At 44.3% G+C, this 17,603-nt stretch overlaps 1 protein-coding gene across 1 annotated transcript; it reads right to left on the bottom strand.

The window, feature by feature from the left end:
* Positions 1 to 2,101: 2,101 nt before the first annotated feature.
* Positions 2,102 to 3,395, bottom strand: LOC119272638 (abscisic acid and environmental stress-inducible protein-like). The gene is made up of 2 exons (XM_037554087.1): positions 3,371 to 3,395; positions 2,102 to 3,109 (listed from the first exon to the last, which is right to left on the bottom strand). The coding sequence occupies exon 2, from the start codon at positions 3,061 to 3,063 to the stop codon at positions 2,437 to 2,439; it is 627 nt and encodes a 208-aa protein (XP_037409984.1). The 5' UTR covers positions 3,064 to 3,109; positions 3,371 to 3,395; the 3' UTR covers positions 2,102 to 2,436.
* Between the last annotated feature and the right edge of the window lie 14,208 nt (positions 3,396 to 17,603).

The raw sequence follows: 17,603 nt of genomic DNA, 5'->3' as shown, positions 1-17,603 counted from the left end.
TCGGCACGCCGCAGCGGACGGTTAGCAGTTCCTGGCGTTGAGCCGGAACCCTCGTGGCAGAAGCGACACCAGGTAGGCGACTGCTGGTGCTTGCTTGGAGCGGTGCCGCGGCGGGATCGCTCGATCGGAATGGCGGAAAGGGCGGCGGCGGCGGCTATGCGACCAGAAACAGAACGATCTGCGTGGGGGACGGGCATGGGCGAGCTAATTCTCCTGCGGAACGGATTGGTGGAACTTTACTATTCTACCCTTTTGACCAAAAAATAATTATTTTACTGATTTCTCAGATCTGACGGTCAGGAAAAATTGGAGGTGGAGTTACACGAAATTACGAGTTGTAACTCGCCAATCACCCTAAAAGAGCTCCAAAAAATATTAAACAATGTTTTAAACACATGATGCAATTGAAAAAATGCAGTAAAAAACTACACAGTTGAAAAGTGTAGTTGAAATACATGGTTCATAACCGCGATGCATTGTTAATTGAACGATAGAGTATAGTTGAATCAAATGTAATGGTTTTTTAGGTTGATTCAAATGCAATGTTGTTAACTGCAGGAAAATGCAGTTGAATCAACTGCATCACATGTGTTTCAATTGCATTGTTACTAGATTCTTAGGAGTAAACATGTAATCTTAGGATCTCCCTTAGTTAACAGCAATTACATAACAATCAGTAGGAGGGTCTCTAGTTATTTTTTCAAATAAACAAACATATGGAAACTAACACGAGTCAATTAATTGTTTTAATTGAGTCTGCACCGTGCGCATAAATTTAACAGATCAATCCACGTCTATGTTCTTGCCTTCAAATCTATCATGCTATGTATGGAGAACCGGGGAAGACGGTTTTAAAGGAATTATGTGTATTATTGTTAACGACTGACTATTTTTCTGTGGATCTTTGGTAAATAAAAAATATATGTATATGGGATTTTACGTACGTACAGAATGTACTACATTCATTCCAAAGTATATAAAAGCTCATATGGAAAGCATCCAAGAATATCTCTAAACTTTGACTATCTATGCAGGCATACAGAGTTCTTGTAGATTTTGGTGAAATTAAAAGTATCTTTTTTTTTAGCATCAGTACAGACATAAGCGCTCATATACACGCGCATACACTCATCCCTATAAACACACACACGCACACCCTACCCCTATGAGCACCTCCGAGAGACTGAGCCGGCATATCATCTTGAGATTTACGAAGTCACCGTAGGCGCCTCGTCGTCGACGGGAACGTCTCCTCCCACTGAAAGCGCATCGCCGGAAATCCTGAAATAAATCCAGGAATAATGCGAGCACCAGGATTTGAACCCTGGTGGGTTGGGGATACCACTGTCCACCTAACCAACTCAACCACAGGTTGATTCGCAAATTAAAAGTATCTTGTGTTTCTTTGTATTACACTTACTATGATATTTATACGTAAAGCAATCATCAGAATTACATCTTGAGGACTGTAACATGTCTAAACACCGTGTATGTTTATATCTTGCGGCAATTGACGGGGAGTATTTTGCTAATATTGATGATTTTTCCAATAAGTTTTGGGCTATTGTGGTTGTCTATGACAAACTATAAAATGTAGTTAAAGGTAGAAAAAAAATCTCCCCGCCGATCAAACACAGGTGGGCGAACTTGCACCCGTAAGCTCTAGCTATCCATGGCAGCGGTTGGATCTCAAAGAGTAGGATTTTTATGAAGAACGTGTGAATTACACTCAGCATGGAAGCAACAATTGGAGTCCACATCAAGAAATATAATGACACCCTGAGAAAGGATTTTTGGCTGAAATTAGGTGGGTTATAAATTCCTGTACACAATATGAAATAGAATAAGATATTGGAATGATATCATAAACTGCAATATATGCTCATCATAAGCCCCCGGAAGAGACAACCAAATTGAATGGAATGAAATGAAAAGGAAACAAGGAAGAAAGCCCAATACAGAAATTTTGGTGCTCCAAATTTGAGCAATTCTACATCTGACAAACTTAAAATAATTCATTATACAAGAAATTTTGCTTTTCCACTTAATATGTGCACTTAGATGGACTTTTTTATTGCCATAAGATAAAAAAAAGAGGACCACATCATTACAGGAAAATCATAAGTTGCCATGGAGTATGTGCATGCAAGAAGTAACCAAGTTTTTTTCTGAGAGAGAACAAGAAGTAATTAAGTTGCGTACATATATACATATACAACATCTGCATGATAAAATCATGTTGTACACGATGCAACACAAACCACACAGACATCACTGCGCAGAACTGAAGCACATCACTGGTACACTTGGAAACTATCCAAGACACATCACAGCACGTAGTAGTAGTAGTAGTAGTAGTGTAGTAGTCGATCGTCGCGAGCATCCATGCATATTTCCATGGCCAGCGCAATCAGCCATATATATGGGCGTGATCGATCAGTTCCTATCGTCGAGGCCGAACCTGCGATCGACGAAATGGCCGACGGCATGGAAGGCCGGACCGAAGAACCCGCTGCCCCCGCCGCCGCCGCCACGCCTCTTCTGGTCGCCGTTGTAGTCGTCGTCGTTCTGCGGCGCCCCATAGACGTGGACCTCTCTGGTGTTTATGTACATCGGCGTCCGGCCGCCGGTGTCCTGGGATGCCCAGCTGGGAGCGTTGTTGTACCCGTCGCCGCCGTTGCCGTTGCCGTAGGAAGAGTTGTTGTTGTAGCCACCGCCGCCGTTGCCGTAGGAAGAGTTGTTGTTGTAGCCACCGCCGCCGTTGCCGTAGGAAGAGTTGCTGTTGTAGCCACCGCCGCCGTTGTAGGGCGTGATACCGCCGTTGCCGTTGCTGTACGAGCCACCGCCGCCGTAGCCGTTGTTGTAGCCGCCGCCCCCGCCTTCGTTGGCCCCGCCGCGGTTGGTGTTGGCGCCGTAGCCTGCGTAGGGGCGGTACTCCTCCTCGTCTTCGTCGGACTTCTTGCGACGTGACGGCGAGCGTTCCTTACCTCCGCGGTACGCGCCGTCGGAGCTCGAGTCCTGGCTGTCGGCGCTGAAGTGCGACTTGGACTTCCACCACGACATCGCCTCCAACTCTTGGGGCTTAATTCCTCTTCTTATACGTGCTACGCTACACCAAAATGAACTTCAATTAGATCGAGGAATCATGCATCGATCGGACGGAAAGTGGTCGAGCAACTCACACACAAAACTTCTGAAATTAGTTAAGAAACTCTACTGGTACATCTTAGGACTTCTAATTACTGAAGCTAACCAACTGTTGATGAACAGTCAGTAGATATTATGAAGATATTTGGCTAAACCAGCACAGTGAAAAGTGAACAGAAAGCGGAAAAACAATCAAGGAGGAGGCTAAGCTTTTGGAGCATACCAGACAATAAAGTCGTTGCTGGCCTTGCACTTCTCAAGCCTGGTATGTAGCCTTGAGCCTGCAGGCACCGTTTATATAGTGGCACAACCGTTCAAGCCAACCGTGTCTATCCAACAAAGGTCATCGTTTGTGCAATAAAAAAAGTGCTCTTTTGATTACTTCCTCAGAGAACCTAACCCCATTTTCCCTTGTAACTGCGTGCATGTGGGTTAATGACGTCCTGAAGGGTACGTACGCAGCTAAATTAAAGAGCATCATCAGCACTAGTTGCCAAGTGGAAGGAGCTACTTAGGAGACTTGCATACATGTGGGAACCATACCCGAAGCTTCACACATTGTAGTTAATTCATAAATTCCTTTTAATTCAAAGTGGGCAGGGCGATAGATCTTCGCCGTATGTGGTGTATTTTTTTTCTTGAGGAAGCATTGTGGTGTATTATGGACCGGTATGTGTGGCAGCATGGGTGGTGTATGTCACTATCACTATGTGGTAAGTACTGCGCCTTGCAAGTTGCAAGCTATCTATGGTCACTGACCACTACTCCTTACACTCATCCTTATCCCATTAGCCTGGCCATTACCTGCCGGCCTGTTAAATACTTAAATATCTAACTAATCAAGTAAATTATACTACTCCAGCAGTAAAAGAATACTCCACTGTCGTGGTCTAGAACCAGAAGTAGTGGAGTACCTCTTTCGTGCTCCCTGGCTAAAAAAACATGATAATTCTAGACACACGGACCTGTTACGGACGATTTACAGGGTCTTCAACTAACTAATCTTTCTCCCCCATTGATTTTCAGCCGATACGGGAGCGACACGGCTTGCTGCAACGTCCTTGATGAGGCAAGTCAAGAACTCAACGGAGACGGAGACGACGCGACTATGAGGGCGCTCCAGGACCTCGCCAGGGACGAAACGGCTCGTCATGGCATTGCAGCCGGAGGAGAATCAGGGACTTTATTAATAAATCAAAATTCTATTACAATCAGCTCGCAAGCTCTCAACTAGGAAGTCTGGGCTCTCAGACAGCCAGCTATCTATCACCTCCAGCGTGCAAGCGAGCTTTTCACAGAGGTGGGAAGGTCTTGAAACATTAGCAGACAATCCGACAAGTAATCCACGGACGTTCTGGTAATTAAATACCAGCAGTGTACGCAAGCAAAGACGTACCTCTGGAGGCTGGGTGCCGTATGCATGCAAAAGACACACAGGCTCACTACATCAGCTCAGTGCCGGGAGAGATCGCGACAAGAGAGAAGATCAGGAAAGCTTTTGGACGGAAATTTCGCCTCCTGTATGTGAGAAAATCTTAACCGAGCCATCATCCGATTCAGCGTGACTCAGACTGGATCAGTGAATTAGTCAATAGTCATATATATACACTCACATTTTTCACAGGGACTTATCGCTAGCTAGATCGCATCTCCACCAGCTACGCCTAAGTGACATTATGGCGACATCTTCAGTTTAACTTACATGCACTTGCACCACATTAGTTAACATTACTTTTTTGAAAGAAAAGTTGTAGGGGAAGACCCCTACAGCTGGTACTCCCTCCCTCCGAAAACACTTGTCGACAAGTATTTCCAAATGAAGGGAGTATTTTTTTTTTCATAATAAGAACCCAAATTCATGTCCGTGAAACTTGAACCTTGGTGGTTGTGAAATAGACTTACTTCTTTATTTTTTCTATTTTTTTTTTGCTAACACACTTCTTTATTAGTTAACATTTTTGTAAACCAATTGGCAGGTATGTACTTGTATGTGTCTTTTGCCTCTTGATAAAAGGAACAGATATACAATAATCGACACACTAGACATTCTTGGGCTGGAAAATGTGGCTAATTAAGTCTACGTACGTATAACAAAAGTTGCTCCGGCATACTTCACCCGTTTGGATTTATTAGTAATGTTTGTATGTCGTGTGAAATTTTGACCATAAATTTGTACAACAAAATATAGGTTATGTATGCAATAAAAGTGGTATCATTGAATTTTTTTTAGCTGAAACCATAAAACAATCGTTCTATGGTATTTATATTAATAAAAAATGTAAATACAATGTATCCAAATACAAGAATTAACCAATGCCCGCTCTAGGAATCTATTGAAATCTTTTTTTTGCATACGAATCTAGCAATGTATTTTTTAGCAATGTGCTCCCTCCGTCCCGAATTACTTGTCATAGAAATGGTACATCCATTTCTGCGACAAGTAATTCCAGAAGGAGGGAATACTTTATATTTTGCTAGTCGAATCTATGATCAAAGTTTGATGTAAAATACGAGGACCGAGAAAGTAGCTAGTTAGCGTGATCCTTACTCCTTAATCGCGTGTAGGTGCAGCCAAACTGATTTGTACGTAGTAGATTAATCTTAGTTCACCAGAAGTCAAGTAACAAATTTTCACGGAGTAGATAGACCAGAAAGTAGTAGGGCTAGCAGCGGCAGTAGTAGTGACGACATATGAGATTAGTTAAGATGCACTTGCGCATACATTAGTGTGGTAAATCACGATCGTGCAGATCACAGCTACTCCAAGATCAGTGGTCAATCCTTATTCTTCAGAGCGAAATAAAAGATAGATGTACATGCAAAATTCAGTATGTTTTTTAGCAAGCTGGAATGAAACAGCTAGCTATCCTAGGAAGAGAAGTTTGCCAAGAGCCAAGAATTTAATATCCTAGCTATCAGGTTCCAACAGGATCTTAGTGGATTGGTTGGGCGTCATGAGATCGATGGATCGATAACGATGAGCCGGAGTTGCGGGGAGAGACCAGTACTAAGAACAGCGATTGCATAATTACCATGTATCACAGTTCACCAGTAATTGTTGGCTTGTTGCAAGTTGGAAACGAGGGCGACAACATGGATTCTTTCGATGTTCTAACATGATAAAATGGAAAAAGGACGGAAATGGCACTTAAGCTCGCACAAGGTATAAAAAATGTGCAACTAATCCTACTGCTACTTGCACAGATGCACATATATTATCTTGTGCGACGACCCTCAAATTGCACAACCCAATCCTAACTTAGTGGTTGTAAAAATAAACACAACTCGTCGCTGGGAAGCGCAAGAGGGAGGGCATAACTAAAATTCCAAGAAAAATATTACCGAAAGTGCTTTTGAAAAAAGACAAGAGAAGAAAAACTAGAAGAGAAAAATGTTTGAATGCCACAAATCATCATATTTCACATGAAATATTTGTACGTGCACAATACACTATAACCCATATCTATGGAAAAAAGTCACATTTTCTATTTTAAAATGTGGCAAGTAAGCACTCTCCCTCCCCCTTCTAGATGTACAACGCGTGCGGGGGGAGGGGGGAGGGGAGCTCCCTTGCCGTCGGCTGGAGGTCTTTGCACCCTAGTGATGCCCCAACCAGGAGCACAAGGGTCGCACCCAGGAGGTTCGTGATTGCCTGGTCAGGGTCATTGGCAAACAGGTCCGCCTCCCCCAACCTAGATCCGAACGCAGGGTGCCATGGTTGTCGCTGTGGACTGCCCCCCTCGCAAATCCGACCATTTGTCATGGGGCTGACCTCCTCTGCCCGGTGCGGGGAAGGCTGAAGGAAATATGCCCTAGAGGCAATAATAAAGTTATTATTTATTTCCTTGTATCATGATAAATGTTTATTATTCATGCTATAATTGTATTAACCGGAAACATAATACATGTGTGAATACATAGACAAACAGAGTGTCACTAGCATGCCTCTACTTGACTAGCTCGTTGATCAAAGATGGTTATGTTTCCTAACCATAACATGAGTTGTCATTTGATTAACGGGATCACATCATTAGGAGAATGATGTGATTGACTTGACCCATTTCGTTAGCATAGTACTTGATCGTTTAGTTTGTTGCTATTGCTTTCTTCATGACTTATACATGTTCCTATGACTATGAGATTTTGCAACTCCCGTTTACCGGAGGAACACTTTGTGTGCCACCAAACGTCACAACGTAACTGGGTGATTATAAAGGTGCTCTACAGGTGTCTCCGAAGGTACTTGTTGGGTTGGCGTATTTCGAGATCAGGATTTTGTCACTCCGATTGTCGGAGAGGTATCTCTGGGCCCTCTCGGTAATGCACATCACTTAAAGCCTTGCAAACATTGCAGCTAATGAGTTAGTTGCGGGATGATGTATTACAGAACGAGTAAAGAGACTTGCCGGTAATGAGATTGAACTAGGTATTAAGATACCGACGATCGAATCTCGGAAAGTAACATACTGATGACAAAGGGAACAACGTATGTTGTTATGCGGTCTGACCGATAAAGCTCTTCGTAGAATATGTAGGAGCCAATATGAGCATCCAGGTTCCGCTATTGGTTATTGACCAGAGACGTGTCTCGGTCATGTCTACATTGTTCTCGAACCCGTAGGGTCCGCACGCTTAACGTTACGATGACAGTTTCATTATGAGTTTACATGTTTTGATGTACCGAAGGTTGTTCGGAGTCCCAGATGTGATCACAGACATGACGAGGAGTCTCGAAATGGTCGAGACATAAAGATTGATATATTGGAAGCCTATGTTTGGATATCGGAAGTGTTTCGGGTGAAATCGGCATTTTACCGGAGTACCGGGAGGTTACCGGAACCCCCGGTAACCTAATGGGCCTTAAAGGGCCTAGTGGAGGAAGTAGAGAGGAGGCCAAGGGGCAGCCGCGCGCCCCTCCCCCCCCCCCCCAAGTCCGAATTGGAGACGGAGGGGGGGGCGGCGTGTTGGGGAACGTAGCAGAAATTCAAAATTTTCCTACGTGTCACCAAGATCAATCTATGGAGTCATCTAGCAACGAGGGAGGAGTGGATCTACATACCCTTGTAGATCGCGCGCGAAAGCGTTCAAGAGAACGGGGTTGATGGAGTCGTACTTGTCGTGATCCAAATCACCGATGATCCTAGCGCCGAACGGACGGCACCTCCGCGTTCAACACACGTACGGAGCAGCGACTTCTCCTCCTTCTTGATCCAGCAAGGGGGGAGGAGAGGTTAATGGAGATCCAACAACACGACGGCGTGGTAGTGGAAGTAGCGGGATTCCAACAGGGCTTCGCTAAGCGCTGCGGGAGGAGAGAGATGTGTCACGGGAGGGAGAGGGAGGCGCCAGGCCTTAGGTATGGTTGCCCTCCCTTCCCCCCCCCCCCACTATATATAGGGCCAAGGGAGAGGGGGAGGGCGCAGCCTTGCCCCTTCCTCCAAGGAAGGGTGCGGCCAAGGGGGGGAGGAGTCCATCCTCCCCAAGGCACCTCGGAGGTGCCTTCCCCTTTTAGGACTCTCCCTTTTTCCTCTACTCTTGGCGCATGGGCCTCTTGTGGCTGGTGCCCTTGGCCCATATAGGCCAAGGCGCACCCCCTACAGCCCATGTGGACCCCGGGGCAGGTGGCCCCACCCGGTGGACCCCCGGGACCCTTCCGGTGGTCCCGGTACAATACCGGTGACCCCGAAACTTGTCCCGATGGCCGAAATAGCACTTCCTATATATAATTCTTTACCTCCGGACCATTCCGGAACTCCTCGTGACGTCCGGGATCTCATCCGGGACTCCGAACAACTTTCGGGTTACCGCATACTAATATCTCTATAACCCTAGCGTCACCGAACCTTAAGTGTGTAGACCCTACGGGTTCGGGAGACATGCAGACATGACCGAGATGACTCTCCGGTCAATAACCAACAGCGGGATCTGGATACCCATGTTGGCTCCCACATGTTCCACGATGATCTCATCGGATGAACCACGATGTCAAGGACTTAATCAATCCCGTATACAATTCCCTTTGTCTATCGGTACGACACTTGCCCGAGATTCGATTGTCGGTATCCCGATACCTTGTTCAATCTCGTTAATGGCAAGTCTCTTTACTCGTTTCCGTAACACATCATCCCATGATCAACTCCTTGATCACATTGTGCACATTATGATGATGTCCTACCGAGTGGGCCCAGAGATACCTCTCCGTTTACACGGAGTGACAAATCCCAGTCTCGATTCGTGCCAACCCAACAGACACTTTCGGAGATACCCGTAGTGTACCTTTATAGCCACCCAGTTACGTTGTGACGTTTGGCACACCCAAAGCACTCCTACGGTATCCGGGAGTTGCACAATCTCATGGTCTAAGGAAATGATACTTGACATTAGAAAAGCTTTAGCATACGAACTACATGATCTTGTGCTAGGCTTAGGATTGGGTCTTTGTCCATCACATCATTCTCCTAATGATGTGATCCCGATATCAATGACATCCAATGTCCATGGTCAGGAAACCGTAACCATCTATTGATCAACGAGCTAGTCAACTAGAGGCTTACTAGGGACATGGTGTTGTCTATGTATCCACACATGTATCTGAGTTTCCTATCAATACAATTATAGCATGGATAATAAACGATTATCATGAACAAGGAAATATAATAATAATCAATTTATTATTGCCCCTAGGGCATATTTCCAACAGTCTCCCACTTGCACTAGAGTCAATAATCCAGTTCACATCGCTATGTGAGTAACACTCAAGGTCACATCCCCATGTGGCTAACACCCAAAGAGTTTACTAGAGTCAATAATCTAGTTCACATTACCATGTGATTAACACTCGATGAGTTCTTGGTTTGATCATGTTACTTGTGAGAGAGGTTTTAGTCAACGGGTCTGCAACATTCAGATCCATATGTACTTCGCAAATTTCTATGTCATCTTGTAGATGCAACTACTATGCTACATTTAGAGCTATTCCAAACAACTGTTCTACTATACGAATCCATTCTACTACTCAGAATAATCTGGATTAGTGTCAAAGTTTTCATCGGCGTAACCCTTTACGACGAACTCTTTTACCACCTCCATAATCGAGAAAATTCCTTAGTCCACTAGTTACTAAGGATAACTTTGACCGCTGTCTTGTGATCCATTCTTGGATCACTCTTGTAGCCCTTGACTGACTCATGGCAAGGCACACTTCAGGTGCGGTACACAGCATAGCATACTGTAGAGAGCCTATGATAAAAGCATAGGGGACGACCTTCGTCCTTCCTCTTTCTTCTGCCGTGGTCGAGCTTTAAGTCTTAACTTCATACCTTACAACTCAGGCAAGAACTCCTTCTTTGACTGATCCATCTTGAACACCTTCAAGATTATGTCAAGGTATGTGCTCATTTGAAAGTACCATTAAGCGTTTTGATCTATCCTTATAGATCTTGATGCTCAACGTTCAAGTAGCTTAATCCAGGCTTTCCATTAAAAACCACTTTTCAAATAACCCTATATGCTTTCCAGAAATTCTATGTCATTTCCGATCAACAATATGTCAACAACATATATTCATCAGAAATTCTATAGTGCTCCCACTCACTTCTTTGGAAATACAAGTTTCTCATAAACTTTGTATACACCCAAAACTTTGATCATCTTATCAAAGCATACATTCCTACTCCGAGATGCTTACTCCAGTCCCTAGAAGGATTGCTGGAGCTTTGCATACTTATTAGCATCTTTCAGGATTGACAAAACCTTCCGGTTTGTATCACATACAACCTTTCCTCAAAAAAACGTCGAGGAAACAATGTTTTGACATCCTATCTGCAAGATTTCATAAATAATGCAGTAATCGCTAATATAATTCCAACAGACTCTTAGCATCGCTACGAGTGAGAAAGTCTCATCGTAGTCAACTCCTTGAACTTGTCGGAAAACATCTTAACGACAAGTCGAGCTTTCTTAATGGTGACATTTACCATCATTGTCCGTCTTCCTTTTAAAATCCATCTGCACTCAACAGCCTTACGACCATCGAGCTGTTCTGCCAAAGTCTACACTTTGTTTTCATACATGGATCCTCTCTCTCGGATTTTATGGCCTTGAGCCATTTATCGGAATCCGGGCCCACCATCGCTTCTCCATAGCTCGTAGGTTCATTGTTGTCTAGCAACATGACTTCCAAGACAGGATCGCGTACCACTTTGAAGCAGTACGCATCCTTGTCATCCCACGAGGTTTGGTAGTGACTTGATCCGAAGTCTCATGATCAATATCATAAGCTTCCACTTCAATTGGTGTAGGTGCCACAGGAACAACTCTTTGTGCCCTGCTATACACTAGTTGAAGTGACGGTTCAATAACCTCATCAAGTCTCCTCCATCCTCCCACTCAATTCTTTCGAGAGAAACTTTTCCTCGAGAAAGGACCCGATTCCAGAAACAATCCCTTATTGCTTTCGGATCTGAGACAGGAGGTATACCCAACTGTTTTGGGTGTCCTATGAAGATGCATTTATCCGCTTTGGGTTCGAGCTTATCAGCCTGAAACTTTTTCACATAAGCGTCGCAGCCCCAAACTTTTAAGAAATGACAGCTTAGGTTTCTCTAAACCATAGTTCATACGGTGTCATCTCATCGGAATTACGTGGTGCCCTATTTAAAGTGAATGTGGTTGTCTCTAATGCCTAACCCATAAACTATCATGGTAATTCGATAAGAGACATCATGGTATGCATCATATCCAATAGGGTGCAGTTATGATGTTCGGACACACCATCACACTATGGTGTTCCAGGCTGTATTAGTTGTGAAACAATTTCCACAATGTATTAATTCTATGCCAAACTCGTAATTCAGATATTCATCTCTATGATCATATCATAGATCTTTTATCCTCTTGTCACGACGATCTTTCAACTTCACCCTGAAATTACTTGAACCTTTCAATAATTCAGACTCGTGATTCATCAAGTAAATATAGTCAACATCTACTCAAATCATCTGTGAAGTAAGAACATAATGATATCCACTACACGCCTCAGCACTCATTGGACTGCACACATCAAAATGTATTACTTCCAACAACTTGCTTTCTAGTTCCATTTTACTGAAAACGAGGCTTTCAGTCATCTTGCCCATGTGGTATGATTTGCATATCTCAAGTGATTCAAAATCAAGTGAGTCCAAACGCTCCATTTGCATGGAGTTTCTTCATGCATATACACCAATAGACATGGTTCGCATGCCTCAAACTTTTCAAAAACGAGTGAGCCCAAAGATCCATCAACATGGAGCTTCTTCATGTGTTTTATACCGATATGACTTATGTGGCAGTGCCACAAGTAGGTGGTACTATCATTACTATCTTTTGGCATGAACATGTGTATCACTACGATCGAGATTTCAATGAACCATTCATTTTAGGTGCAAGACCATTGAAGGTATTATTCAAATAAACAGAGTAACCATTATTCTCTTTAAATGAATAACCGTATTGTGATAGACATAATCCAATCATGTCTATGCTCAACGCAAACACCAATCTCGATGGTAGAGGGAACGTGCGATGCTTGATCATATCAACATTGGAAACACTTCCAACACATATCGTCAGCTCACCTTTAGCTAGTCTCCGTTTATTCCATAGCTTTTATTTCGAGTTACTAACACTTAGCAACCGAACCGGTATCTAATACCCTGGTGCTACTAGGAGTACTAGTAAAGTACACATCAACACAATGTATATCCAATATAATTCTATCGACCTTGCCGGCCTTCTCATCTACCAAGTATCTAGGGTAATTCTGCTCCAGTGGTTGTTCCCCTTATTACAGAAGCACTTAGTCCCGGGTTTGGGTTCAACCTTGGGTTTCTTCACTAGAGCAGCAACTGATTTGCCGTTTCATGAAGTATCCCTTCTTGCCCTTGCCCTTCTTGAAACTAGTGGTTTCACTAACCATCAACAATTGATGCTCCTTCTTGATTTCTACTTTCACGGTGTCAAACATCGCGAGTATCTCAAGGATCATCATATATGTCCCTGATATATTATAGTTCATCACGAAGCTCTAGCAGCTTGGTGGTAATGACTTCGGAGAACCATCACTATTTCATCTGGAAGATCAACTCCCACTCGATTCAAGCGATTGTTGTACTCAGACAATCTGAGCACAAGTTCAACAATTGAGCTTTTCTCCCTTAGTTTGCAGGCTAAGAAAATCGTCGGAGGTCTTATACCTCTTAACGTGGGCACGAGCCTGAAATCCCAATTTCAGCCCTCGAAGCATCTCATATGTTTCGCGACGTTTACAAAGCGTCTTCGGTGCCTCAACTCTAAACCGTTTAACTGAACTATCACTTAGTTATCAAAACGTGTATGTCAGATGTTCGCAACATCCACAGACGACGTTCGAGGTTCAGCACACTGAGCGGTGCATTAAGGACATAAGCCTTGTAAGAAGCAATGAGGACAATCCTCAGTTTACGGACCTAGTCCGCATGATTGCTACTATCAACTTTCAACTAAATTTTTTCTCTAGGAACATATCTAAACAGTAGAACTGAAGCGCGAGCTACGACATAATTTGAGAAATCCTTTTGACTATGTTCAGGATAAACAAGTTCATCTTATGAACTCCCACTCGGATAGACATCCCTCTAGTCATCTAAGTGATTACATGATCCGAGTCAACTAGGCCGTGTCCAATCATCACGTTAGACGGACTAGTCAACGTCGGTGAATATCTTCATGTTGATCGTATCTTCTATACGACTCATGCTCGACCTTTCGGTCTTCTGTGTTCCGAGGCCATGTCTATACACATGCTAGGCTCGTCAAGTCAACCTAAGTGTTTGCACGTGTAAATCTGTCTTACACCCGTTGTATGTGAACGTTGGAATCAAACACCCGATCATCACGTGGTGCATTGAAACAACGAACTGTCGCAACGGTGCACAGTTAGGGGGAACACTTTCTTGAAATTTTTGATGAGGGATCATCTTATTTACTACCATCATTCTAAGCAAATAAGATGTATAAACATGATAAACATCACATGCAATCAAATAATAGTGACATGATATGGCCAATATCATATAGCTCCTTTGATATCCATCTTGGGGCTCCATGATCATCTTGTCACCGGCATGACACCATGATCTCCATCATCATGATCTCCATCATCGTGTCTTCTTGAAGTTGTCTCGTCATCTATTACTTCTACTACTATGGCTAATGCTTTAGCAATAAAGTGAAGTAATTACATGATGTTTAAGTTGACATGCAGGTCATAAATAAATAAAGACAATCCCTATGGCTCCTGCCGGTTGTCATACTCATCGACATGCAAGTCGTGATACCTATTACAAGAACATGATCAATCTCATACATCACATATATCATTCATCACAGCCTTTTGGCCATATCACATCACATAGCATACCCTGCAAAAACAAGTTAGACGTCCTCTAATTGTTGTTTGCATGTTTTACGTGGCTGCTATGGGTTTCTAGCAAGAAAGTTTCTTACCTACGCAAAACCACAACGTGATATGCCAATTGCTATTTACCCTTCATAAGGACCCTTTTCATCGAATCCGATCCGACTAAAGTGGGAGAGACAGACACCCGCCAGCCACCTAATGCAACTAGTGCATGTCAGTCGGTGGAACCGGTCTCACGTAAGCATACGTGTAAGGTTGGTCCGGGCCGCTTCATCCCACGATGCCGCCGAATCAAGATAAGACTAGTAACGGCAAGCATATTGAACAAAATCAACGCCCACAACTACTTTGTGTTCTACTCGTGCATAGTAACTACGCATAGACCTAGCTCCGATACCACTGTTGCGGAACGTAGCAGAAATTCAAAATTTTCCTACGTGTCACCAAGATCAATCTATGGAGTCATCTAGCAACGAGGGAGGAGTGGATCTACATACCCTTGTAGATCGCGCGCGGAAGCGTTCAAGAGAACGGGGTTGATGGAGTCGTACTTGTCGTGATCCAAATCACCGATGATCCTAGCGCCGAACGGACGGCACCTCCGCGTTCAACACACGTACGGAGCAGCAACGTCTCCTCCTTCTTGATCCAGCAAGGGGGAAGGAGAGGTTAATGGAGATCCAACAACACAACGGCGTGGTGGTGGAAGTAGCGGGATTCCAACAGGGCTTCGCTAAGCGCTGCGGGAGGAGGGAGATGTGTCACGGGAGGGAAAGGGAGGCGCCAGGCCTTAGGTATGGTTGCCCTCCCTTCCCCCCCACTATATATAGGGCCAAGGGAGAGGGGGAGGGCGCAGCCTTGCCCCTTCCTCCAAGGAAGGGTGCGGCCAAGGGGGGGAGGAGTTCATCCTCCCCAAGGCACCTCGGAGGTGTCTTCCACCTTTTAGGACTCTTCCTTTTTCCTCTACTCTTGGCGCATGGGCCTCTTGGGGCTGGTGCCCTTGGCCCATATAGGCCAAGGCGCACCCCCTACAGCCCATGTGGACCCCGGGGTAGGTGGCCCCACCCGGTGGACCCCCGGGACCCTTCCGGTGGTCCCGGTACAATACCGGTGACCCCGAAACTTGTCCCGATGGCCGAAATAGCACTTCCTATATATAATTCTTTACCTCCGGACCATTCCGGAACTCCTCGTGACGTCCGGGATCTCATACGGGACTCCGAACAACTTTCGGGTTACCGCATACTAATATCTCTATAACCCTAGCGTCACCGAACCTTAAGTGTGTAGACCCTACGGGTTCGGGAGACATGCAGACATGACCGAGATGACTCTCCGGTCAATAACCAACAGCGGGATCTGGATACCCATGTTGGCTCCCACATGTTCCACGATGATCTCATCGGATGAACCACGATGTCAAGGACTTAATCAATCCCGTATACAATTCCCTTTGTCTATCGGTACGACACTTGCCCGACATTCGATCGTCGGTATCCCGTTACCTTGTTCAATCTCGTTAACGGCAAGTCTCTTTACTCGTTTCCGTAACACATCATCCCGTGATCAACTCCTTGATCACATTGTGCACATTATGATGATGTCCTACCGAGTGGGCCCAGAGATACCTCTTTGTTTACACGGAGTGACAAATCCCAGTCTCGATTCGTGCCAACCCAACAGACACTTTCGGAGATACCCGTAGTGTACCTTTATAGCCACCCAGTTACGTTGTGACGTTTGGCACACCCAAAGCACTCCTACGGTATCCGGGAGTTGCACAATCTCATGGTCTAAGGAAATGATACTTGACATTAGAAAAGCTTTAGCATACAAACTACATGATCTTGTGCTAGGCTTAGGATTGGGTCTTTGTCCATCACATCATTCTCCTAATGATGTGATCCCGTTATCAATGACATCCAATGTCCATGGTCAGGAAACTGTAACCATCTATTGATCAACGAGCTAGTCAACTAGAGGCTTACTAGGGACATGGTGTTGTCTATGTATCCACACATGTATCTGAGTTTCCTATCAATACAATTATAGCATGGATAATAAACGATTATCATGAACAAGGAAATATAATAATAATCAATTTATTATTGCCTCTAGGGCATATTTCCAACACGGCGCCCCCTCCTTTCCTTTCCCCTCTTTCTCTCCTCCCCCCCAAGTCCTAGTCCAACATGGAAAGGGGGGAGTCCTACTCTCGGTGGGGGTAGGACTCCTCCTGGCATGCCCCTTGCCTGGCCTCAGCACTCATTGGATTGCACACATCAAAATGTATTACTTCCAACAAGTTGCTTTCTAGTTCCATTTTACTGAAAACGAGGCTTTCAGTCATCTTGCCCATGTGGTATGATTTGCATGTCTCAATTGATTCAAAATCAAGTGAGTCCAAACGGTCCATTTGCATGGAGTTTCTTCATGCATATACACCAATAGACATGGTTCGCATGTCTCAAACTTTTCAAAAACGAGTGAGCCCAAAGATCCATCAACATGGAGCTTCTTCATGCGTTTTATACCGATATGACTTACGTGGCAGTGCCACAAGTAGGTGTTACTATCATTACTATCTTTTGGCATGAACATGTGTACCACTACGATCGAGATTCAATAAACCATTCATTTTAGGTGTAAGACCATTGAAGGTATTATTCAAATAAATAGAGTAACAGTTATTCTCCTTAAATGAATAGCCGTATTGCGATAGACATAATCCAATCATGTCTATGCTCAACGCAAACACCAATCTCGATGGTAGAGGGAGCGTGCGATGCTTGATCATATCAATATTGGAAACACTTCCAACACATATCGTCAGCTCACCTTTAGCTAGTCTCCGTTCATTTCGTAGCTTTTATTTTGAGTTACTAACACTTAGCAACCGAACCGGTATCTAATACCCTGGTGCTACTAGGAGTACTAGTAAAGTACACATCAACATAATACATCCAATATACTTCTATCGACCTTGCCAGCCTTCTTATCTAACAAGTATCTAGGG

Source organism: Triticum dicoccoides, chromosome 3A (genome assembly GCF_002162155.2).
Source record: "Triticum dicoccoides isolate Atlit2015 ecotype Zavitan chromosome 3A, WEW_v2.0, whole genome shotgun sequence".
Taxonomy (NCBI): domain Eukaryota; kingdom Viridiplantae; phylum Streptophyta; class Magnoliopsida; order Poales; family Poaceae; genus Triticum; species Triticum dicoccoides.
Note: the sequence above shows the minus strand (reverse complement) of the source record. Positions and strands in the feature narration are given on the sequence as shown.

Coding starts and splice junctions, on each gene's coding strand:
- LOC119272638 (XM_037554087.1), bottom strand. CDS start 3,063: ATGTCGTGGTGGAAGTCCAAGTCGCACTTCAGCGCCGACAGCCAGGAC.